This window comes from Stenella coeruleoalba (genome assembly GCF_951394435.1).
Source record: "Stenella coeruleoalba genome assembly, chromosome: 1".
Lineage (NCBI taxonomy): Eukaryota > Metazoa > Chordata > Mammalia > Artiodactyla > Delphinidae > Stenella > Stenella coeruleoalba.
The window spans coordinates 173,645,688-173,672,835 of record NC_137169.1 but is presented as its reverse complement, the minus strand read 5'-3'; the positions used below and the strand labels follow the sequence as shown (position 1 = coordinate 173,672,835).

The following is a 27,148-nucleotide window of genomic DNA, read 5'->3' as shown; positions in this document are numbered from 1 at the left end:
GAGAAACAGAACCTCCACTCTTGGAGGATGCACACAAGGTCTCATGCACAGTGGGACCTAGGGTGAAAGCAATGACTTCAGAGGAGCCTGAGGCAGAGCTACCTGATGGTCTTGGAGGGTCTCCTGAGTAGGCAGGAAAGAGGCTGTGGCTCACTGTGGTGACAAGGACACTGGTGGTGGAGGTACTGGGGAGCATTCATTGGTATGAGCTCTCCTGGAGGCTTCCATTTTGACACCAAGAACTGGCCCCACACAAGAGCCTGTAGGCCTAAAGTCTTCCTGAGCCCACAGTTGCCTCCAAACACACCCCTTGACACAACCCTGCCCACCAGAGAGACAAGACCCAGCTCCACCCACCAGTGGGCAGGTACAGTCCCTGCCACCAGGAAGCCTGAACAAGCCTCTAGACCAGCCTTGCCCAACAGGGGGCAGACACCAGAAGCAAGAGGAACTATAATCCTGCAGCCTGTGGAAGACAGACTGCACAAAATGTTAGACAAAATGAGATGGCAGAGGAGTATGTTCCAGATGAAGGAACAAGATAAAACCCCAGAAGAGCAACAAAGTGAAGTGGAGATAGGCAATCTACCTGAAAAAGAATTCAGAGTAATGATAGTAAAGAGGATACAAAATCTCAGAAAAGGAATGGAGGCACAGACTGAGAAGATACAAGAAATATTTAACAAAGGACTGAAGATATAAAGAACAAAGTTGAACAATACAATAACTGAAATGAAAAATAGACTAGAAGCAATCAATAGCAGAATGAATGAGGCAGAAGAAAGGATAAGTGAGCTGGAAGACAGACTATTGGAAATCACTGCTGCGGAACAGAATAAAGAAAAAAGAATGAAAAGAAATGAGGACAGTTTAAGAGGCCTCTGGGACAACATTAAACTCATAAACATTCACATTATAGGGGTCCCAAAAGGAGAAGAGAAAGAGAAAGGGCCTGAGAAAATATTTGAAAAGATAATAGCTGAAAGCTTCCTTAACATGGGAAAGGAAGCAGTCACCCAAGTCCAGGAAGTGCAGAGAGTACATAGAGGATAAACCCAAGGAGGAACATTCCAAGACACATAATAGTCAAATTGAGAAAAATTAAAAACAAAGATAAAATATTAAAAGCAATGAGGGAAAAGCAACAAATAACATACAGGGAATCCCCATAAGGTTATCACCTGATTTTTCAGGAGAAACTCTGCAGGCCATTAGTGGCATGATATACTTAAAGTAATGAAAGGGAAAAAGGTACAACCAAGCATACTCTACCCAGCAAGGCTCTCATTCAGATTTGATGGACAAATTAAAAGCTTTACAGACAAGCAAAAGCTAAGAGAATTCACCAGCACCAAACCAGCTTTACAACAGATACTAAAGGAACTTCTCTAGGTGGAAAAGAAAAGGCCACAACTAGAAACAAGAAAAGTATGAATGGGAAAGCTCACCAGTAAAGGCAAACATACAATAAAGGTAGGAAATCATCCACACACAAATATGGTATTAAAACCAGCAATCATGAGAAGAGGAGACTAAAAATACAGGATATATGAAATGTACTTGAAATTAAGAGACCAGCAACTTAAAACAATCTTGTATTTATATAGACTGCTATTATCATTGTAACCACAAACAAAAAAAAAATCTACAATAGATATACACACAAATAAGAAAAAGGGTGGGCCCGGGTGGCTCAGTCGGTAGAGCATCAGACTTTTAACCTAAGGATCCAGGGTTCATGTCCCTGTGGCGGAAAATGAGCTTTGGGGACTTCCGGGAAGATGGCGGAAGAGTAAGACGCAGAGATCACCTTCCTCCCCACAGATACACCAGAAATACATCTACGCGTGGAACAACTCCTACGGAGCACCTACTGAACGCTGGCAGAAGACCTCAGACCTCCCAAAAGGCAAGGAACCCCCCACGTACCAGGTTAGGGCAAAAGAAAAAAATAAACAGAGACAAAAGGATAGGCACGGGTCCTGCACCAGCGGGAGAGAGCTGTGAAGGAGGAAAAGTGTCCACACACTAGGAAGCCCCTTCGCGGGCGGAGACGTCGGGTGGCGGAGTGGGGGAGCTTCGGAGGCGGAGACTGCGGGTGACGGAGACTGCGGGTGGCGGAGTGGGGGAGCTTGGGAGCCGCGGAGGAGAGCACAGCAACAGGGGTGTGGAGGGCAAAGCACAGAGATTCCGCGCAGAGTGTCGGTGCCGACCGGCACTCACTAGCCGAGAGGCTTGTCTGCTCGCCCGCCGGGGCGGGCGGGGCTGGGAGCTGAGGCTCCGGCTTCTGTCGGAGCACCAGGAGAGGACTGAGGTTGGCGGCGTGAACACAGCCTGCAGGGCGTTAGTGCACCGCGGCTACCCGGGAGGGAGTCCGGGCAAAAGTCTGGACCTGCCGAAGAGGCAAGAGACTTTTTCTTCCCTCTTTGTTTCCTGGTGCACGAGGAGAGGGGATTAAGAACACTGCTTAAGAGAGCTCCAGAGACGGGCACGAGCCGCGGCTAAAAGTGCGGAGCCCAGAGACAGACATGAGACGCTAAGGCCGCTGCTGCCACCACCAAGAAGCCTGTGTGCGAACACAGGTCACTATCCACACCCCCTTCCGGAGAGCCTGTGCAGCCGGCCACTGCCAGGGCCCCGGGATCCAGGGACACCTCCCCTGGGAGAACGCACGGCGCGCCTCAGGCTAGCAACGTCACGCCGGCCTCTGCCGCCGCAGGCTCGCCCCACACTCCGTGACCCTCCCTACCCCCCCCACCCGGCCTGAGTGAGCCAGAGCCTCTGAATCAGCGGCTCCTTTAACCCCGTCCTGTCTGAGCAAAGAACAGACGCCCTCCGGCGACCTACACACACAGGAGGGGCCAAATCCAAAGCTGAGCCCCTGGGAGCTGTGAGAACAAAGAAGAGAAAGGGAAATCTCTCCCAGCAGCCTCAGAAGCAGCAGATTAAAGCTCCACAATCAACTTGATGTACCCTGCATCTGTGGAATACATGAATAGACAACGAATCATCCCAAATTAAGGAGCCCTGTGGATGAAACGCTCTTGGTGCTGCAGCCAGGAGTCAGTGCTCTGCCTCTGAGGTGGGAGAGCCAACTTCAGGACACTGGTCCACAGGAGGCCTCCCAGCTCCACATAATATCAAACGGTGAAAATCTCCCAGAGATCTCCATCTCAACGCCAGCACCCAGCTTCACTCAACGACCAGCAAGCTACAGTGCTGGACATCCTATGCCAAACAACTAGCAAGACAGGAACACAACCCCACCCAATTAGCAGAGAGGCTGCCCAAAATCATAATAAGTCTACAGACACCCCAAAACACACACCAGACGTGGACCTGCCCACCAGAAAGACAAGATCCAGCCTCATCCACCAGAACACAGGCACTAGTCCCCTCCACCAGGAAGCCTACACAACCCACTCAACCAACCTGAGCCACTGGGGACAGACACAAAAAACAACAGGACCTACGAACCTTCACCTGCAAAAAGGAAACCCCAAACACAGTAAGATAAGCAAAATGAAAAGACAGAAAAACACACAGCAGATGAAGGAGCAAGATAAAAACTCACCAGACCTAACAAATGAAGAGGAAATAGGCAGTCTACCTGAAAAAGAATTCAGAATAATGATAGTAAACATGATCCAAAATCTTGGAAATAGAATAGAAAAAATGCAAGAATCAGTTAACAAGGACCTAGAAGAACTAAAGATGAAACAAACAATGATGAACAACACAATAAATGAAATGAAAAATACTCTAGATGGGATCAATAGCAGAATAACTGAGGCAGAAGAACGGATAAGTGACCTGGAAGATAAAATAGTGGAAATAACTACTGCAGAGCAGAATAAAGAAAACAGAATGAAAAGAACTGAGGACAGTCTCAAAGACCTCTGGGACAACATTAAACGCACCAACATTCGAATTATAGGGGTTCCAGAAGAAGAAGAGAAAAATAAAGGGACTGAGAAAATATTTGAAGGGATTATAGTTGAAAACTTCCCTAATATGGGAAAGGAAATAGTTAATCAAGTCCAGGAAGCACAGAGAGTCCCATACAGGATAAATCCAAGGAGAAATATGCCAAGACACATATTAATCAAACTGTCAAAAATTAAATACAAAGAAAACATATTAAAAGCAGCAAGGGAAAAACAACAAATAACACACAAGGGAATCCCCATAAGGTTAACAGCTGATCTTTCAGCAGAAACTCTGCAAGCCAGAAGGGAGTGGCAGGACATATTGAAAGTGTTGAAGAAGAAAAACCTGCAACCAAGATTACTTTACCCAGCAAGGATCTCATTCAGATTTGATGGAGAAATTAAAACCTTTACAGACAAGCAAAAGCTGAGAGAGTTCACCACCACCAAACCAGCTCTACAACAACTGCTAAAGGAACTTCTCTAGGCAAGAAACACAAAAGAAGGAAAAGACCTACAATAACGAACCCAAAACAATTAAGAAAATGGGAATGGGAACACACATATCGATAATTACCTTAAATGTAAATGGACTAAATGCTCCCACCAAAAGACACAGATTGGCTGAATGGGTACAAAAACAAGACCCATATATTTGCTGTCTACAAGAGACCCACTTCAAACCTAGAGACACATACACACTGAAAGTAAGGGGATAGAAAAAGATATTTCATGCAAATGGAAACCAAACGAAAGCTGGAGTAGCAATTCTCATGTCAGACAAAATGACTTTAAAATAAAGACTATTAGAAGAGACAAAGAAGGACACTACCTAATGATCAAGGGATCGATCCAAGAAGAAGATATAACACTTGTAAATATTTATGCACCCAACATAGGAGCAGCTCAATACATAAGGCAAATACTAACAGCCATAAAAGGAGAAATCGACAGTAACAGATTCATAGTAGGGGCTTTAACACCCCACTTTCACCAATGGACAGATCATCCAAAATGAAAATAAATAAGGAAACACAAGCTTTAAATGATACATTAAACAAGATGGACTTAATTGATATTTATAGGACATTCCATCCAAAAACAACAGAATACACATTTTTCTCAAGTGCTCATGGAACATTCTCCAGGATAGATCATATCTTGAGTCACAAATCAAGCCTTGGTAAATTTAAGAAAATTGAAATTGTATCAAGTATCTTTTCCGACCACAACGCTATGAGGCTAGATATCAATTACTGGAAAAGATCTGTAAAAAATACAAACACATGGAGGCTAAACAATACACTACTTAATAACAAAGTGATCACTGAAGAAATCAAAGAGGAAATCAAAAAATACCTAGAAACAAATGACAATGGAGTTACGACGACTCAAAATCTATGGGAAGCAGCAAAAGCAGTTCTAAGAGGGAAGTTTATAGCAATACAATCCTACCTTAAGAAACAGGAAACATCTCGAATAAACAACCTAACCTTGCACCTAAAGCAATTAGACAAAGAAGAACAAAAAAAACCCAAAGTTAGCAGAAGGAAAGAAATCATAAAAATCAGATCAGAAATAAATGAAAAAGAAATGAAGGAAACGATAGCAAAGATCAATAAAACTAAAAGCTGGTTCTTTGAAAGGATAAACAAAATTGATAAACCATTAGCCAGACTCATCAAGAAGAAAAGGGAGAAGACTCAAATCAATAGAATTAGAAACGAAAAAGGAGAAGTAACAACTGACACTGCAGAAATACAAAAGATCATGAGAGATTACTACAAGCAACTCTATGCCAATAAAACGGACAACCTGGAAGAAATGGACAAATTCTTAGAAAGGCACAACCTGCCAAGACTGAATCAGGAAGAAATAGAAGAGATGAACAGACGAATCACAAGCACTGAAATTGAAACTGTGATTAAAAATCTTCCAACAAGCAAAAGCCCAGGACCAGATGGCTTCACAGGCGAATTCTATCAAACATTTAGAGAAGAGCTATCACCTATCCTTCTCAAACTCTTCCAAAATATAGCAGAGGGAGGAACACTCCCCAACTCATTCTACGAGGCCACCATCACCCTGATACCAAAACCAGACAAGGATGTCACAAAGAAAGAAAACTACAGGCCAATATCACTGATGAACATAGATGCAAAAATCCTCAACAAAATACTAGCAAACAGAATCCAACAGCACATTAAACGGATCATACACCATGATCAAGTGGGGTTTATTCCAGGAATGCAAGGATTCTTCAATATACACAAATCAATCAACGTGATACACCATATTAACAAATTGAAGGAGAAAAACCATATGATCATCTCAATAGATGCAGAGAAAGCTTTTGACAAAATTCAACACCCATTTATGATAAAAACCCTGCAGAAAGTAGGCATAGAGGGAACTTTCCTCAACATAATAAAGGCCGTATATAACAAACTCACAGCCAACATCGTCCTCAATGGTGAAAAACAAAGCATTTCCACTAAGATCAGGAACAAGACAAGGTTGCCCACTCTCACCACTCTTATTCAACATAGTTTTGGAAGTTTTAGCCACAGCAATCAGAGAAGAAAAGGAAATAAAAGGAATCCAATTCGGAAAAGAAGTAAAGCTGTTACTCTTTGCAGATGACATGATTCTATACATAGAGAATCCTAAAGATGCTACCAGAAAATTACTAGAGCTAATCAATGAATTTGGTAAAGTAGCAGGATACAAAATTAATGCACAGAAATCTCTGGCATTCCTATACACTAATGATGAAAAATCTGAAAGTGAAATCAGGAAAACACTCCCATTTACCATTGCAACAAAAAGAATAAAATATTTAGGAATAAACCTACATAAGGAGACAAAATACCTGTATGCAGAAAATTATAAGACACTGATGAAAGAAATTAAAGCTGATACAAATAGATGGAAAGATATACCATGTTCTTGGATTGGAAGAATCAACATTGTGAAAGTGACTCTACTACCCAAAGCAATCTACAGATTCAATGCAATCCCTATCAAACTACCACTGGCATTTTTCACAGAACTAGAACAAAAAATTTCACAATTTGTATGGAAACACAAAAGATCCCGAATAGCCAAAGCAATCTTGAGAACGAAAAACGGAGCTGGAGGAATCAGGCTTTCTGACTTCAGACTATACTACAAAGCTACAGTAATCAAGACAGTATGGTACTGGCACAAAAACAGAAATATAGATCAATGGAACAGGATAGAAAGCCCAGAGATAAACCCACGCACATATGGTCACCTTATCTTTGACATAGGACGCAGGAATGTACAGTGGAGAAAGGACAGCCTATTCAATAAGTGGTGCTGGGAAAACTGGACAGCTACATGTAAAAGTATGAGATTAGATCACTCCCTAATACCATACACAAAAATAAGCTCAAAATGGATTAAAGACCTAAATGTAAGGCCAGAAACTATCAAACTCTTAGAGAAAAACATAGGCAGGACATTCTATGACATACATCACAGCAAGGTCGTTTTTGACCCACCTCCTAGAGAAATGGAAATAAAAACAAAAGTAAACAAATGGGACCTAATGAAAGTTCAAAGCTTTTGCACAGCAAAGGAAACCATAAACAAGACCAAAAGACAACCCTCAGAATGGGAGAAAATATTTGCAAATGAAGCAACTGACAAAGGATTAATCTCCAAAATTTATAAGCAGCTTGTGCAGCTTAATAACAACAAAAAAAACCCAATCCAAAAATGGGCAGAAGACCTAAATAGACATTTCTCCAAAGAAGATATACAGAGTGCCAACAAACACATGAAAGAATGCTCAACATCACTAATCATTAGAGAAATGCAAATCAAAACTACAATGAGATATCATCTCACACCAGTCAGAATGGCCATCATCAAAAAATCTAGAAACAATAAATGCTGGAGAGGGTGGGGAGAAAAGGGAACCCTCTTACACTGTTGGTGGGAATGTAAATTGATACAGCCCCTGTGGAGAACAGTATGGAGGTTCCTTAAAAAACTACAAATAGAACTACCATATGACCCAGCAATCCCACTACTGGGCATATACCCTGAGAAAACCATAATTCAAAAAGAGTCATGTACCAAAATGTTCATTGCAGCTCTATTTCCAATAGCCCAGAGATGGAAACAATCTAAGTGTCCAACATCAGATGAATGGATAAAGAAGATGTGGCACATATATACAATGGAATATTACTCAGCCATAAAAAGAAACGAAATTGAGCTATTTGTAGTGAGGTGGATAGACCTAGAGTCTGTCATACAGAGTGAAGTAAGTCAGAAAGAGAAAGAGAAATACCGTATGGTAACACATATATATGGAATTTAAGAAAAAAAATGTCATGAAAAAGCTAGGGGTGAAACAGGAATAAAGACACAGACTTACTAGAGAATGGACTTGAGGCTATGGGGAGGGGGAAGGGTAAACGGTGACAAAGCGAGAGAGAGGCATGGACATATATACACTACCAAACGTAAGGTAGATAGCTAGTGGGAAGCAGCCGCATAGCACAGGGAGATCAGCTCGGTGCTCTGTGACCGCCTGGAGGGGTGGGATAGGGAGGGCGGGAGGGAGGGAGACGCAAGAGGGAAGAGATATGGGAACATATGTATATATATAACTGATTCATTTAGTTGTGAAGCTGAAACTAACACACCATTGTAAAGCAATTATACTCCAATAAAGATGTTAAAATGAAAAAAAAAACTATCAAGAAGGAAAGGATCTGCTTATAAAGCAGTGAGTTCTCCATCACTGGAGGTATTCAACACCAATGGAACACCCAGTTGGTAGGGATGCTGTGGTGATAACCTTGAGGATTTTCCATTCTGGTGAGCATTCTCATTGACCTTTCCAGTGTCTGAAACCTCACCATTACAGATATCCCTGGACATTAAAGTCCTGTCTAATAAATGTCATTTAAAGTCATTGATAGTCCACATAGTAGAGAAAAGTTTGCAGTGCTCTGTGCACGGGTAGGGATAAGTAGGTAATGCTGGGAGATGGGGAGAAGAAGGTCTGGGGCCAGGTGTTGGCCCCCTTAAGGGCCAGCTCTCATGAGGCAGCCCAGCTGGGAGCAGGAGGAAGAGCACAGAGGCTGAGCACCTGAACCTGGGGCAGCAAGTGGGTAAGGGAAGGGACCTCAGGGCCATGGCTATCAGTGGCCTAGGATGCAAAATCTGCAGCTGCCTTCGCTCCAAACGGATGCCACCTGCCATTGGGTTTGAGGCTTCCCTCAGCTTCCCCTGCAGTTGCATCATCCCTGCCTGAGCCCCAGGCAAAAGCTGCAAACTGAAGCCGGCTTTGGAAATGTACACATGTAACCACATTCTCATCCTTTTGGAAAAAAAAGAAAAGAAAAAGGAATCCAAATAAAACACTAAAGATAGTCATCAAATCACAAGAGAACAAAAGAGGAAAGAATGAAGACCTACAAAAACAAATCCAAAACAATTAACAAACTGGCAACAAGAACATACATATAATTACCTTAAATGTACACGGATTAAATGCTCCAACCAAAAGACATAGATGGGCTGAATGGATACGAAAACAAGACCCATATATATGCTGTCTACAGGAAACCCACTTCAGACCTAGGGACACATACAGACTGAAAGTGAGGGGCTGGAAAAAGATATTCCATGCAAATGGAAATCAAGAGAGCTGGAGTAGCAATTCTTATATCAGAAAAAATAGACTTTAAAATAAAGACTATTACAGGAGACAAAGAAGGACACTACATAATGATCAAGGGATCAATCCAAGAAGAAGATATAACAATTGTAAATATATATGCACCCAACATAGGAACACCTCAATACATAAGGCAAATGCTAACAGCCATAAAAGGAGAAATCAATAGTAACACAATAATTGTGGGGGACTTTAACACTCCACTTACATCGATGGACAGATCACCCACACAGAAAATCAGTAAGGAACACAGGCCTTAAATGACACAATAGACCAGATAGACTTAATTGATATTTATAGAGCATTCTGTCCTAAAGCAGAATACACATTCTTTTCACGTGCACATGGAACATTCTCCAGGATAGATCACATGCTGTGCCACAAAGCAAGCCTCAGTAAATTTAAGAAAATTGAAATCATATCAAGCATCTCTTCTGACCACAATGCTATGAGATTAGAAATCAACTTCAAGAAAAAAAAAAAAACTAAAACAAAACAAAACACACAACGCATGGAGGCTAAACAATGTGCTACTAAGCAACCAATAGATCACTGAAGAAATCAAAGAGGAAATCAAAAAATACCTAGAGACAAATGAAAATGAAAACGCATTGATCAAAAACCTATGAGATGAAGAAAAAGCAGTCCTAAGAGGGAAGTTTATAGCAATACAACCCTACCTCAGGAAACAAGAGAAATCTCAAACAACCTAACATTACACCTAAAGCAACTAGAGAAAGAAGAACAAAGCCCAAAGTTAGTAGAAGGAAAGAAATCATAAACCTCAGAGCAGAAATAAATGAAATAGAGACAAAGAAAACAATAGAAAAGGTAAATGAAACTAAAAGCTGGTTCCTTGAAAAGATAAAATTGATAAAACGTCAGCCAGATTCAACAAGAAAAAAAAGGGAGAGGGCTCAAATCAATAAAATCAGGAATGAAAAAGGAAAAGTTACAACCAACTCCACAGAAATACAAAGGATCACAAGAGACTACTACTATCAACTATATGCCAATAAAATGGACAGCCTAGAAGAAATGGACAAATTCTTAGAAAGGTACAATCTCCTAAGACTGAACCAGGAAGAAATAGAAAATATGAACAGACCAATCACAAGTACTGAAATTGAAACTGTGATTTAAAAACTCCCAAACAAAAATCCCAGACCAGACGGCTTCACAGGCGAATTCTATCAAATATTTAGAGAAGAGTTAACACCTTCTGAAACTGTTCCAAAAATTGCAAAGGAAGGAACACTCCCAAACTCATTCTATGAGGCCACCATCACCCCAATACCAAAACCAGACAAGTATACTACAAAAAAAGAAAATTACAAGCCAATTATCACTGATGAACATAGACACAAAAATCCTCAACAAAATATTAGCAAACAAAATCCAACAAGACATTAACAGGATCATATACCATGATCGAGCGGGATTTATCCCAGGGATACAAGGATTTTTCAGTATCCACAAATCAGTGTGATACACCACATTCACAAACTGAAGAATAAAAACCATTATGATCATCTCAATAGATGCAGAAAAAGCTTTTGATAAAATTCCACATCCATTTATGATAAAAACTCTCCAGAAAGTGGGCATAGAGGGAACATACCTCAACATAATAAGGGCTATATATGACAAGCTCACAGCTAACATCATACTTAATGGTGAAAAGCTGAAAACATTTCCTCTAAGATCAGGAACAAGACAAGGATTTTCACTCTTGCCACTTTTATTCAACATAGTTTTGGAAGTCCTCCACAGCAATCAGAGAAGTAAAAGAAATAAAAGGAATCCGAATTGGAAAAGCAGAAGTAAAAAAAAAACTGTCACTGTTTGCAGATGACATGACTTTATACATAGAAAACCCTAAAGATGTTACCAGAAAACTACTAGAGCTCATCAGTGAATTCTGTAAAGTGACAGGATACAAAATTAATACACAGAAATCTGTTGCATTTCTATACACTAACAACAGAAGGTCAGAAAGAGAAATTAAGGTTACAATCCCATTTATCATCGCCTCAAGAAGAATAAAATACCTAGAAATAAACCTACCTAGGAATGCAAAAGACCTGTAACTCCAAAAACTTAAGACACTGATGAAAGAAATCGAAGATGACAAGATATACCATGTTCTTGGATTGGAAGAAGCAATACTGTCAAAATGACTATACTACCCAAGGCAATTTTCAGATTTAATGCAATCCCTATCAAATTACCAATGGCATGTTTTACAGATTTAGAATAAAAAATCTTAAAATTTTTATGGAAACACAAAAGACCTTAAATAGCCAAAGCAATCTTGAGAAAGAAAAACGGAGCTGGAGAGATCAGGCTCCCTGACTTCCAGCTATACTATAAAGTATGCTACTGGCACAAAGACAGACATATAGATCAATGGAACAGGACAGAAAGCCCAGAAATAAACCCACACACCTATGGTCAATTAATCTACAACAAAGCAGGCAAGGATATACAATGGAGAAAAGATGTCCCTTCCATAAGTGGTGCTGGGAAAACTGGACAGCCACATGTTAAAGAATGAAACTAGAACATTCTCTAATACCATACACAAAAATAAACTCAAAATGTATTAAAGACCTAAATGTAAGACCGGATACTATAAAACGGAGGAAAACAGGCAGAACGCTTTTGGACATAAATCATAGCAATGTCTCTTTGGTTCCACCTCCTAAAGTAATGAAAATAAAGACAAAAATAGACACACGGGACCTAGTTAAACTTAGAAACTTTTGCACAGTGAAGGAAACCATAAATAAAATAAAAAGACAATGTACAGAATGGGAGAAAATATTTGCAAATGATGTGAACTACAAGGGATTAATCTCCAAAATATACAAACAGCTCATGCAGCTCAATATCAAAAAAACAAACCACCCAATCAAAAAATGGGCAGAAGACCTAAATAGACATTTCTCCAAAGAAGACATAAAGATGGCCAAGAGGCACATGAAAAGCTGCTCAACATCACTAATTATTAGAGAAATGCAAATCAGAACTACAATAAGGTATCAACTGACACTGGTCAGAATGCCCATCATCAAAAAGTCTACAAACAATAAATGCTAAAGAGGGTGGGGAGAAAAGGGAACCCTTCTACACTGTTGGTGGGAATGTAAATTGGTACAACCACTATGGAGAACAGCATGGAGGTTACTTAAAAATCTAAAAATAGAACTACATATGATCTAGCAACCCCATTCCTGGGCATATAATCTGGAGAAAACCGTAATTCAAAAATGTACATGCAGCCAATGTTCAGAGCAGCACTATTTACAATAGCCAAGACATGGAAGCAACCTAAATGTCCATTGACAAAGGAATGGATAAAGAAGATGTGGTACACATATACAATGTAATATTACTCAGTCATAAAAAAAGAATGAAATAATGCCATTTGCAGCCACATGGATGGACCTAGAGATTATCATAGTAAGTGAACTAAGACAGAGAAAGACAAATATCATACGATGCCACTTATATGTGGAATCCAAAAAAATGATACAAACGAACTTATTTACAAAATAGAAACAGACTCACAGACTTAGAAAACAAACTTATGGTTACCAAAAGGGTAAGGTGGAGGGGAAGGATAAATTAGGAAGCTGGCATTAACACACACACACTACTATATATAAAATAGATAATCAGCAAGGACCTACTGTATAGCGCAGGGAAATAAATATACTCAATATTTTGTAATAACATATATGGGAAAATAATCTGAAAATTATAATTTAATCACTTTGCTATACACATGAAACTAACACAACATTGTAAGTCCATTATACTCCAATATAAAATAAAAATAAAAAACATTTCAGACAAAAAACGTCTTTCAGATCATTTCCCAAAGATGGTATAGGATTTCTAGCTGTGTTTATAGTGGTTGGAAGGGGACAACAAAGGCCAGATGTGAGAATCCTGAGTTTGCTTTCAAGTCACCAGAGTTTCAGCCTGGGGACTTGATATTTTCTGCACAGTTCTCCAAATTCTGGTGGTAAACACAAGACAGAAAATGCTTTGGGAAAGATACAGTCCACAGTAAAAGACCTAGGAAGCCAAGAGTAGCCCCAAGGGGGTTTCCTCCAGGAGAGAATGAATGACAACACCTGCCTGGCTTTCTCCCTCTCACCCAGCTCTGCCTATGCTTCCTCCTGGGTCCTGTCTTCCATGAACAACTCCTGCAACACAGGATGTACCCTCAGCCATTCCTACCTTCCCCAGTCTACTCATGCATCTGTGATCCATTACTTTTGTCTGGAGCCTAGTTGTTTCCACTTGCCTGGACCAAGTTGAGGAGGTCCAGCTTCCTACCTGCTAGGTAAAGCTGACTTGCTCTATTTTGCCCTAAAACTATCTCTTTCAACATTCAAGGGATCCCACTTATCGAAACATCCTAGGATTTGTAGAATAAGTCTATGCTCACCTTCAGTTCTTCTGAGGACAAATATACCTGTCTCTCAGCCAATGTCTCTTCAGAGCAAAGAGCCTGAATTTCTCTCATGTACCAAGTGGAAGAGAAAATCCTACTGAGCGCTTGAGATGTGGCCAGAGTGACTGAGGAACTGAGTTTGTGCTCAATTTATTAATTTTACTAGATTCAAATTGTAATTTAAAAATTGAAGATGTGTAAAATAATATTTTCTGTTAGACAAAATGTATTATTTCAGTAGGACTACAGTTTACTTCAACGGTTGAAAATTTAGCAGCTGTATTGAGATGTGTTATATGCATGAAATACATACTGGATTTTGAAGACAGTATGAAAAAAGAATATAGACCATCTCATTAATACGTTTAAAATACTGATTATATGTTAAAATAATATTTGATATGTTGGATTCAATAAAATGTATTATTAAAGTTAATTTCACCTATTTTTATCTTTTTAATATGATTACTAGAAAACTTTAAACGATGTTTTTCACATTATATTTCTACTGACATGCTGCCCTAGATGATTTCAATGGCTTGTTCTATTCCTCCCACTTACTATTTTCTTTTTCTGGAGAAACTTAATACTGCAGTCACAGACAGTCTATCTGGTTTCATGTTTTGAGTTCAAATAACATTTGCTTTATTCATTTCAGAAAATGAGATGTGAAAAATTTGAAACCACTAATTCTTTATGATTACATAATAGATTTCAATGAAATATTTTGACTTGATCAGTCCGGGAAATTTAGGAAACATCTTTTTTTCCTGTAGCCTTACCAGGACAATAACTTTTCTTTCTTGGATCTGTTGGTACTTTGTCCTGAGAAACGCATCAACCAAATTGGAAGTGAACTGGGATGTATGTCACCTCTAAGCCTTAGACTGCCCAAGTCCAGTCCTCTGTGATTCCAAGGCTTAAGGGAAAATCACCTTTGCACATGTCATGTAAGCATAAAATAGCTTTCAGGCTCCATGCCTGTGGGGCCTTAACCACAGGCTGCAGAGCCATAGATTCAGAAAGGCTGAGGTGCGGGGACTTCTGGAGGATTTTAGGAACAATGAACTGAAGAGACAGTGCAGAATCTAATCACATGACAGGGTGCCAGTCTCTTTATTACATAGTCCTGGGTCTATTTCCCACAGGTTACTTGAGCCATTACTGGGTTTCTTTTGAGCTCAGAATGGTACATTTTCTAAGAGAACAAGTATTCCACCCGGGCCCATAGTTAAGTTTCCCTCCAAGGATGGGAGGAGCAGGGACAGCTTGTCTGCTGCAGCTGCTGCAAAGGAACAGCCTCTGATTTGATGAAACTGCCTTTGACACACAGCTGGGAAGTGAACATAATGCTTGGGAACTTTCTGCCTCATTGGAGGGAAGTAAAAAGTGCCATCTTAGCATAAAAAGAAAAAGAGAGAGCTCAATTCCCAGAGATAGCAGGCAACGAGCATTAACTAAATTGTCAGTTTGGAGCCAGTACTCCCTTGATGAGCCTGGTTTTTCTAAGACAGCCTCTGAGCCTCCACTAAGCCCAACTTCAGTGTTCTCCCTGTTTGCACAGCTTCCCTCCCCAACAGGAGCTCTCCCACTGACCTTCCAAACCTCCCACACCATCAGAGGCTACAGAGGAAACCTGTTCTCCTGGGAGCTGAGGCTCAAGTGTGACACAGGAACCTTGCCCTTGAATGGGTCCTCCCTCTACATACTCCCTCCATGTACCACACTGGTTCATGAGTGGATTTCTGCTGTGTTCCCAGGTGAACACTCAGTCTGAAGGCCCCTAATCTGCAGGTAGACTCCAGGTCTCAAAGAATCTCCCAAAGTTTCTTTCTCACCCTGAGGAGCATAGAGATGCAAAATCTAGTGGTTATCCCCTACTCACTTCTTGTTTCTGGGAACATTTATGGAGAGAAAACCAGGTAAATGGAAGCTTGAGCTGCACCTCCTACGAGCTGGGGCTCTCTGCCCCTTGGAAAGAACTGAAAGCCTCTCAGTACTCTTTGAACAGCTTGTCATCTTGTCACTCACATCAGTTCCCAATCCAGCTGGACTCGATCAATATCATCCATCAGCTTCATGAGCTTCTTCTTAAACTGATGTTCAAAACGCACATCATCCTCAATAACGAGAGTCTTCTCCAGCTCTCGGTCAATTACCTGGAAAGGCCAGTGGGAAGATACCTTATGAAAAGTTGATACTTATTTATCTAATAAAAAATAGGTATCAAAAAGTCAAAAGTATAGTAGCACAACATGTAGTAGCTCATAACTGGAATCTAAGCCAAAGTCCATCAACAGTAAAATGGATAAATAAACTGTGGTGTATTTACAGCAATGAGTGTAAATGATCTACAGTTAAATGCAAAGTTATGGGTGAATCTCACAAAGGTAATGTTGAGAGATTGAATGGAACCATACGGTGTGTACACATAATAAAAGGAAAAATGTAGACAAAATTATTCTGTGCTGTTAGAAGTCAGGAAGTGGTCACCCTTGGGGAACTGATGGCTAGGGAAAAATGCAGAGAAGGGCTGTGCTTCTGGGGTGCTGGTAACCAGTTTCTTGATGTAGGTGCTGGTTAACCTGGCTGTATTATTTAATTTGTAAAATGTCGTTGGCCAGTATCTTATGATCTACATATTTTTTCCTATAAAATTTAAAGTTTATCTATAAAACAAAGTTTCTTGAACAAAAAAAGATAGGCATAGACTGGATCATTAAAAGGGAGAAGGCCCTTTCAAGAGGACCTTCTTTGGGGACTCTCTTTTCTTGTGGGAACTGACCCTTAACTAAGAACCCCACACTTTAATACCACCCCTATCAATGTCTGATCTGTAAGACAGGGGTTCAAGTCCTGGCTCTGCCCCTTCTTGCCTGAACAAGATAACTATTTTCTCTTGGGTAAAATGGGCCCATCTCTCCTAACCCATCTCACATGACTTCCGGGTGATTTCTTATACTGAGTCACTTGATAAATGATGACATGCTAGATAAACACAAGGCATTCCTACTGAGGATGAGGATGCATCACTAGGCGTGTGGTCCCCAGAACGTGGGTGTCTTCCCCTATCATCATCCCAAGTGGCACCAAGGCTACCCTTCCTTGTTTGTCACTGGCCTTGTGTCAGAGGGAGACATAAGGCAATGACAGCTTCCAAGCACACTCCCAGAACAGTTATGGGTTCACTTTATATCTGGCCCGAGTTCACCTACAAGGTCCCACTCTCCCTCCTCCTCATTAAAGAACTGCACATTGAAATGAAGCGTTATTTACCTCTTTCCAGACAGAGTAGTGGCTAAGGAAGCAGCCAATTTCACCCCTAGTTAGAGGCCTGGAGGAGTAGGGATCTCGATATCCTGGCAGCATTTCAATATTCAGGGCCTTCAGCTGGCTTGTGTTGAGTGCCCTGCAAGACAGAACATGCCCCAAAATTAACAGGTTGAGAGGTCCCCACCACAGAAGCCAGAAGGAAGAGTTCTGCATATTCCCCGGAGCCTTTCTGCACACTGAGAAGGACTCCTCATGTTTCCCATTATTCCTTACAAGTTCCTCAGGGTTAATGTGTTGTGGTAGCATTATGAGCTTTGTGAGGACAAGAAAGAGTCTTATACTTGTTATACCCCTCGCAATGCCCGACACAGTTCTTAAGTGTCATCACTATTGACAACTATGAAAAGGTATTTTCCTAGTGAAGGAGAGTGGCTAACAGAAAGCTTAAATACTATTAAACACTGGAAGGGATGAGGACAGGAAGGAATCAGAAGAGAAATTGTGTGTATATGTACATCTTTCCTTTGGACATAAAAAAAGATTAAAGATAAAAATGCAGAGAGAATCTTGTAAGCAAGAGAGAAGTGACTCACTACATACAAAGTATTCTCAGTAAGATTAATAGCTGATTCTCATCAGAAACCATGGAAGCCAGGAGGCAGAAGATTGATATATTCAAAGTGCTGACTGAAAGAGACTGTCAACCAAGAATTCTATATCTAGTCAAGACAGCCTTCAAAAATGGAAAAATTAAGATATTCCCAGATAAACAAAAAGAGTGTCACTAGTAGATCTGCTCTACAAGAAATACTAAAGGGAATCCCTTAGGCTGACATGAAAGGAAACTAGACAATAACTCAAATCCACATAAAGAAAGAAAAGCACTGGTAAATATAACTGCATAGGTATCAATAAATACAAATAATGTAAGTGTTCTTTTGTTTATAACTTCCCCTTATCTGATTTAAATTATAGCTGCATAAAGCAATAAGAGCAAATAATGTATAAAGAAATAATTTGTGTAACAATAGAACAAAGGAACGGGGAAGGAATGAAGCTATATAGTAGCTAAGTTTTTATATAGTATTGAAGTTAAGTTGGTATTTTTTTTATTGAGGTTTAGTTGACGTATAACATTAGTTTCAGGTGTACATAAGGATTCAATATTTTGTAAAATGATCCCATGATAAGTATAGATAGCATTCATCACTACATAGCTACAACTTTTTCTTGTGATGAGAACTTAAGATTTATCCTTAGCAACTTTCAAGTATGTCATACAGTATTATTAACTGTAGTCACCACATTGTATATCTCATGACTTATTTTATTAAAAAGTTTATACATTTTACCTCTTAACCTATTTCATTCACCTCTCAATCCCACCTGTGGCAATGAATCTGTTCTCTATAAGTTTTGTTTTGTGTGCTTTTAGATTCCACATATAAGTGATATCATATTTGTATTTCTCTGACTTATTTCACTTAGCATAATGCCCTCAAGGTCCATCCATGATGTCACAAATGGCATGACTTCCTTCTTTTTCATGGCCAAATAATATTCCATTGTATAGATACACACATATTTTCTTTATCCATTCATCTACTGTCAAACACTATGTTACTTCCATGTCTTGACTATTATAAATATTGCTGAAATGAACATGGGGGTGCATATATCTTTGAGTTAGTTTTTAAATTTCCTTTGGATAAATACCCAGAAGTGGAATTGCTGGATCACATGGTAGTTTATTTTTTTGAAGAACATATGTTTTCCACAGTGGCTGCACTGATTTATTCCCAACAGTGAACAGCGTTCCTTTTTCTCCACATCTTTCCCAATACTTGTTATTTCTTGTCTATTTGATAACAGTCCAATAAGTGGGAGGGGAGATCTCATGGTTTTGATTTGCATTTCCCTAATGATGAGTGATGTTGCTCAACTTTTCATGTATCAATACCTGTTGGTTTTCTGTATGTGTTCTTTGGAAAAATCTCTATCCAGATCCTCTTCCCATTTTTAAATCAGACTTTTTTTTTTTTGCTGTTGAGTTGTATGAGTTCTTTATATATTTTGAAAGTTAAACCCTTATCAGATATATGACTTGCAAATATTTTCTCCCATTTGGTAGCCTGCCTCTTTATTTTGATGGTTTCCTCTGCTGTGCAGAAGCTTTTTAGTTTGATACAGTCCTACTTGTTTAATTTTTTGTTGTTGTCACCTTTGCTTTTGGTGTCAAATCCAAAAAATCATCACCTAAGCCGGTGTCAAGGAGTTTGTTCCCCCCTGTTTTCTTCTAGGAAGTTGGTATTAATATGAACTAGATTGCTATAAATTAAGATGTTAATTGTAATCCTCAGGGCAATCACTGAGAAAATAACTAAAAATATATATAGGAAAAGAAACAAAGGAATTAAAATGTTAAAGTAGAAAATATCTTTTAAACATAAAAGAATGGACATTCTTATGCCTCATAAGAATGGAGGCATAGAGGAACAAATAAGACATAAGATGTATCGAAAACAAATAGAAAACAGCAGGTGTAAATCCTACCTTATCAGTAATCACATTAAATGTGAATGGATTAAACCCTGTAATCAAAGACAGAGCTTAGCAGAATGAGTTTTTAGAAAGACATCCAACTATGTGCTATCTACAAGAGACAGACTTTAGATTCAAAGGCAAATAGGTCTAAAGTAAAAGGATAGAGAAAGATATACCATGTAAACAGCAACCACAAGAGAGCTGGAGGAGCTATACTGCTGTAATATCTGACAAAAAAATTTAGACAAAATTACCAAAGCAGAATATTTTATAATGGTAAGAGTCAATCCATCAGGAAGATATAATTATAAATACATATGCATCTTACAATAGACCAAAAACATGAAACAAACTGACCTAACTAAAAGGAGAAACAGAAAATTCAAAAATAGTGGGAGACTTTAATACCCCATTTTCAGTAATGTATAGAACTAGCCAGGAAACAGAACCAATTAGACCTAACATTTATAGAACACTCTACCCAGAAGCAGCAAAATACACATTCTTCAACTGTACGAGTAACATTCTCTAAGACCATATGTTAGACCATAAAGACTATACAGACCATAAAGCCTCAGTACACTTAAAACGATGACTGAAATCATATAAAATATGTCCCACAGTCATGATGAAATTAAAAATTGATAGGAACTTGGAAAATTCAAATATATGAAATTAAACAACACACCCCTTAACAAGCCAATGAGTTAAAGAAACCACAAAGGAAGTGAGAAAATATTTTGAGACAAATCAAAATGAAAACATAGTATACCAAGGCTTACAGGATGCACCTAATGTAGTACTTAGAGGGCTAGTTACAGCTACAAACACCTATGATTAAAAAAAAAAAAAAATCTCAAATAATCTGCTTTTCCATTTTAAGAAACTAGAAAAAGAGCAAAGTAAACCCAAAGCAAGCAAAAGGAAGGAAACAAAGACTAAAGTGGAAATAAATGAAATAGAGAATAGAAAAATAGAGAAAAAATAAGACCAAAAGTTGGTTCTCTGGAAAGAACAAAATTGATAATCCTTTAGCCAAATAAAAGAGAGTAAATTCAAATTATTAAAATGAAGAAAGAAAGAGGGGGCAATCCCTACTGACCTTATGGAAGTAAAGAGGATAAGAAAATACTATGAACAATTATACACCAACAAATTAGATAGCCTGAATAAAATGGACACATTGCTAGAAAGATACAAACTGACTCAAGAAATAGAAATTCTAAATATACCTATAACAAAGTAAAGAGGTTGAATTAGAAAAACAAAATGTCCCACAATACAGTCCAGAACCAGAGAGCTTCACTAAAGAACTCTGCCAAACATTTAAAGAATTAACACCAATCTTTCATAAACTCTTACCAAAAATAGAAGAGGGAGCACCTCCAAACTCATTCTATGAAGTATTATCTTGATACCAAAACCAGAAAAAGCCATCACAAGAAGACTACAGACCAATATCCCTTATTACTATAAATAGAAAAATCCTCAAGAAAATACAAGTAAACAGAATCCAGCATCACATAAAAGGCATTATACATCCTGACAAGTGGGATTTATCCCAGAATTGCAAGGTTCGTTTAACATGTGAAAAAAAGTCATGTGATGTTTGTCTGTTAATTATTAACAGACAAAAATCACATGATCATCTCAATAGACATAAAACTTGACAAAAATCCAACTGTATATGGATTAAATGTTTATATTCCCCCCAAGTTCATATGTTGATGTTATTAGGAGGTGGGGACTTAGGTCATGAGGATGCAATGCTCATAAATGAGATTAGTGCCCTTATAAGAAGAGACACAGAGCTTGCTTTCTCTCCTCTCTTTGCTGTATGAAGGCACAAGAGGATAGCCACCTACAGACCAGGAAGGGGTCTCTCACTGTAATCCAGCCATGCTGGCACCCTTCTCTAGGACTTCCCCGCCTCTGGAATTTCGAGAAATAAATGTTATCTGAGCCACCTGGTCTATGGTAACGTGTTACAGCTGCCCAAACTAAGATACCAACACCCTTCCATGATAAAAAACACACAACCCAATCAAGGCCATCTGTGAAAACTCCACAGCTAAGATTGTATTTAATGGTGAAAGACTGAATGCTTCTCCCTAATATCAGGAACAAGTCAAGGCTGTCCACTCTTACCACTTCTATCCAACATTGTACTTGAGGATCTAGCCAGGGTAACTTAATTGGGTAAACAAAATAAAACGATATTCAGGTTAGAAAAGAGGAAGTAACACTATCTACATTTGCAGATGACATAGCCTTGTATAGAGAAAATCCAAAGGAAAACACACACTGTTGGGCTGCACCTTGAAGGCCTTCAAGCCTCGTAATTGCCTGGTCTTAAGAAAGAGGGAAGAGCCCAGAGACAGAGACAGCAACACCAATGGTTTATTGGCCAGGGGATCTTACAAGTTGAAATGAAAGGTCCTGGAGAAACACTCCACCGTGTATGGCAGACAACAGGCAAGACACAGCAGCAATCTTTGCTACCTAGGAGAGGAAAGAGGCTACCATTTATAGGGGGAATTGATGTCAGGTGGGCTCATCAGTTACCAGGGAAACCAGTGGCTGGGGCAGGGGGCAAGTTACTGATTAAGCCCTATAATTAAGATAATTGGATAGTCATGTGAATGAAGCCGGCACTGGTCAAGCAGAGAATATACACAAAGCAAGAGAACAGCCATCTGGAGTGGCCTGACCATACACTCCACCCCTAAGTACCCTGCACGACCCTTACAGTCTTGGTCTGCCCCTCTTCTGAGATATCCCTGGGCTCAGGTATGCAGAGGTGCACTGCAAACAAGCACCACAAATGCAACACAAACAATAGCAGCTAAGGAGTACCAAGAGTAAGCCAGGGGCTTGGCTCGCAGGACAGGAAGAAGGTGAGAGTCTGCAGTCGTCCTCAACGTGGTCACATTAATGACGTCAGCTTTCTCTGGCATCTTACTGCAGACCCAGTAATCTGACTCAGTTTGCAGTAAGGCCATTGTTTTTGCCCAGTCCTCAAACAGATTCCCTCCACTGAGGCTAGGGATGGAATGTGATGTTTCAACAGGCACAATACAGGGGAGATTATGACCATTAAGCAAATTATAAGCAGTAACAGCATTCTGAGATCATACCCTCGCCTGTGGTTTTTTGCCTGGCCTGCTGTACCATACAGCCTGTCCACCTTCAGTCCCCACAGCCCAGCTGCTGCTGAATTACAGAGAGACGGTATAACAACAGAGCACAAGAATAATATAATGGTGCCTTTTTCCAGTAGGGCGTCCTGATTAATTACCTTAGTAGTCTCAGGTGGGGCCGGGTAGAAGCTAGGTGAAATCTTTCCAATCCTACTGCCCACAGGGCGGCAAATCCAAACCACCGGGGACTTATCTGCCAGTCCCAGGGCCATTTTATAATGTGTTTCCCTGAGGGTAGATCCTGTGGAAGGGCAAAAGTGAGTTATTGTCCTGACCGATAGTTGGCAATGGTCCGTTGGTGGTCAACAGCTGAACTTGGATGGTGTTGACTAGTTACCTCAGGGTTAACATGGCGTAGGCACTGGGATGATAGCTCCTGGGATGTTCAGTTTTAGTTTGTAGGGCTTGAATTAGCCTCCTGGAAACTTGAGAGGGCAAGTTTCCCATCTCAGTTGTTGTTTAAATCGTCCATTTATCCTTTCGATTAGCCTGGCAGCAGTGGGGTTGTAGGGCAGGTGGAAATACCAGTGTATGTCACTTTTATCAGCCCATTTCTCAACTTCATGGCTGGTAAAGTGGGTTCCTTGGTCTCCATCGATGTCCATGGGGTTCCTGTATGTCGTGCACGGCTGTTCTAGATCCTGCAGAGTGGTTTTTTGTGTTGCTCCAGGACTCTGGTAGGCCTTTTGTAATGTCTTCCACCTGCTGTAACATGTTGCAGACTAAACAAAGCGTTTGTATTCACTAGCCATCCCTGTGCAGTCAGATGAGCCATGAGCATGGGGCTGATGTTTCTAAACTGGTCAGAGACTCTGAGGTTAACAGGACATCATCAGTACAATGGAAGAGAAAGACATCTCTCAGGGTGGTCAGTTGCCTCCAGTCTGGGGAAAGGAGCTGCTCTCCATCTGTATCCTGTGGGACAAGGGACCTCTGACCTCGTCCCAATCTTCTTCCTCTCCTCCATCACTCTTGGTAGGATACCACACCTTGGGGTCCCAATTTGACCACCCAGGCTCTCTTGATAGCCCCCATTCATCAAGGACAGCGGCCACAGGGCCCCATGTGCTAGTGGACAGCCACCTCAGGATTACCCCCACAACTTTTCGTTACCTGTCCTTATTTCCCAACATTTTGGTGCTCACAGGAATTTCCTCAGCCTCCCGGCTAGCTCGACAATTGTTGAACTGCACCCCGTAGGTCTGCAAGCTTTATAATTATTCAGCCTCGAGACTGAAGAAAGAGCCCAGACACAGCCACAAAGACATCAATGGTTTACCGGACAGGGGGATCTTACAAGCCTGAAGCCAACAGTCCTGGAACAGCACTCCACTGTGTGCGGCAGACAACAGGCAGGACACCGCAGAAATCTCCGCTACTCCAGGGAGAAGGAGTTTACCATTTATAGGGGGAATTAACATCACGCTTTCTCATCAGTTACCAGGGAAACCAGCAGCTGGGGCAGGGGCAAACATGCAGGCAGTTACTGATTAAGCCCTATAATTAAGGGGATTGGATAGTCATGTGAGTGAAGCAGAGACTGGTAAAGCAGACGTACAAAGAGCAAGAGAAGAGCCATCTTGAATGGCCTGACCATACACATACACATACACACACACACACACACACACACACACACACACACACTATTAGAACTAATAAATGAGTTCAGCAAGGTTGTAGGATATAAGATCAGTATACAAAAATCAACTGTATTTCTATGCACTTAGCAATTTGCAATCTAAAAATGAAATTAAGGAAACAATTCCACTTACCATAGCATCAAAAAGAGTAAAATACTTAAGAATAAATTTAACAAAATTAATGCAAGACTTGCACACTAAAAACTACAAAACATCAAAGAATTAAAGCTCTAAATAAATGGAAAGATATCCCATGATCATGAATCAGAAGACTTCATATCGTTGAGATAGAAATTCTCCCCTCAATTGATCTACAGCTTCAATGCAATTCCTATTAAAATCGAAACTGTCTTTTTTTGTGTGGAAAATGACAAGCTAATGCTAAAATTCATATGGAAATCCAAGGGACCTAGAATAGCCTAAACAATCTTGAAAAACAATAACAAAGTTGAAGGACTCATACTTCCTTACATAAGAAGCTACTGTGAGGCATAGGGACCGGTGTACACATCAGTGGAACAGAATTGAGAATCCAGCAATAAACCCTTATAGTTAGAGTTAATTATTTTTTGACAAGGTTGCCAAGACAATTCAGTAAAGGAAAAGAATAGTCTTTTAACAAATGGTGCAGGGACTAGATAACCATGTACAGAAGAATGAATTGGACCCCTACCTTACACCATATAAAAAACTAACTCAAAATGTATCAAAGATCTAATGTGTAAGAGATACATATAAAAGATAAAACTCTTAGAAGAAAACACAGAACCAAGTCTTTGTGGCTTTGGACTTGGCAATGGATTCTTAGATACGACACCAAAAGCACAAGCAACAACAAAAATATAAACTGGACTTCATCAAATTAAAAACTTTTGTGTTTCAATGGACACCATCATGAAAGTGAAAAGATGACATAAAATGGGAGAAAATATTTGCAAATTATATATCTGACAAGAGGCTTGTATCCAGAGTATATAAAAAACTCTCACAATTCAACTAGTTTTCCTTGGTCCGTGTGGCCTATGAAGGAGATGGGGGCTATTAGAGGTATTTGAAACAGTGGTTCCCAAACTCTAGTGCATCCAAGAATAGGGTTGCCAGATTTAGCAAGTAAAACACAGAATGTCCAGTCAAATTTATATTTTGGATAAACAGTAATTTTTTAGTATAAATAAGACCCGTGCAATGTTTGAGACAAATTTAACTGGGTATCCTGTATTTTATGTGGCAACCTTACCAAAGAATCACCTTGAGACTTCTTAAATGCAGATTCCCTACAGATCATAATTCAGCGGCTCGGGGACTCAGGAAGCTGGCCCTCTTAACCAGCCCCTAGGGACTCTGACTTGGGTGTCCAGGCCACACTTTGAGAAACACTGATGAGATTCTCTAAAGGAGTCATAAAAACTTCCACAACAGCTTCTAGTCACACTCCTTAGAGCCATTCATATTCCAAATTCACATATAACATGGAACTGCAGGTTTTGCAAATATCTATGCCTTGAAATAACAGTGTCAAATAAAAAAGCAAAGCAAAGCAAAACAGAACAACATCAATAACAAAAACTCTTGAAGGAATCTAACTGGGTACCCTATGTGACTTTCCTAACATGTTCCTGGGAAAAGTGAACAGCCCAGGCAGACTGTGGCAAGCATCTCATGCAACAGGAGACACAGACTGTTATGTATTTTTTCCATTTACTTTCTTCAGGTCACCCAAGGTTAGACGCTTTGCTCTAAATCAGGCTCTGAATGCAACTCTGATCGCATTCCTTCCAATGCACTACAGGGCTGGAAACCACCACAACCACTGGAAGAACCCCCAGAGACAGTGGAAAATCACAACCAGTGCAAACCTTCAGCATAATGAAGACCAGAGAGCACTGGATGGTGAGTGGATTTCTGCTCTACTCGGTGAAATTAACATATATAAGCTGCTATGAGTCATAAAGTTTTCCCAAAGTAGGCTGCACTGTGAAGACGTGTCTATCTTGCAATGAGTGCAGATTCCTCCCACCAAGACTAAACCTCTGTCAAAGAGGGTGCATCCCCACTCCAACCACATCTGCAAGGGCTCGAGGAAAAACCCCAACTCACTTTCCATCCACAGCCTCGACAATCTTGACTTCAATCTCCTGCTCGTACAGGGTACGTAACATCCGGTCCCGCCTGTCCTTTCTACGCTTCAGGTTTATCATGAAAATCTAATGCAGGAAGAAAACAGGAAAAGAAACACAGATGAGTCAACTCTTTTTCTAGGCTATTTGAAAAGTAAAGTAAATGTAATGAACCAAGTTTTGGAATAAGGATTGGAAAAGACAGGGAAAACTGTGGTGAAGATTTATGTTTCATATCAGGTCAAAAAGTTA

The 27,148-nt window shown here is 40.0% G+C and overlaps 1 protein-coding gene across 3 annotated transcripts in view; it reads right to left on the bottom strand.

The window, feature by feature from the left end:
• The window catches only part of COLGALT2 (collagen beta(1-O)galactosyltransferase 2), a 134,990-nt gene that overhangs the window by 4,608 nt on the left and 103,234 nt on the right, over window positions 1-27,148 (bottom strand). For all 3 annotated transcript variants that reach the window (XM_079914216.1, XM_079914217.1, XM_079914218.1), the window contains 3 exons: window positions 26,877-26,983; window positions 17,396-17,528; window positions 16,151-16,278 (listed from right to left, as the gene is read on the bottom strand). In XM_079914216.1, the coding sequence (XP_079770342.1) occupies window positions 16,151-16,278; window positions 17,396-17,528; window positions 26,877-26,983 (368 nt within the window). The remainder of the gene's footprint in view (window positions 1-16,150; window positions 16,279-17,395; window positions 17,529-26,876; window positions 26,984-27,148) is intronic.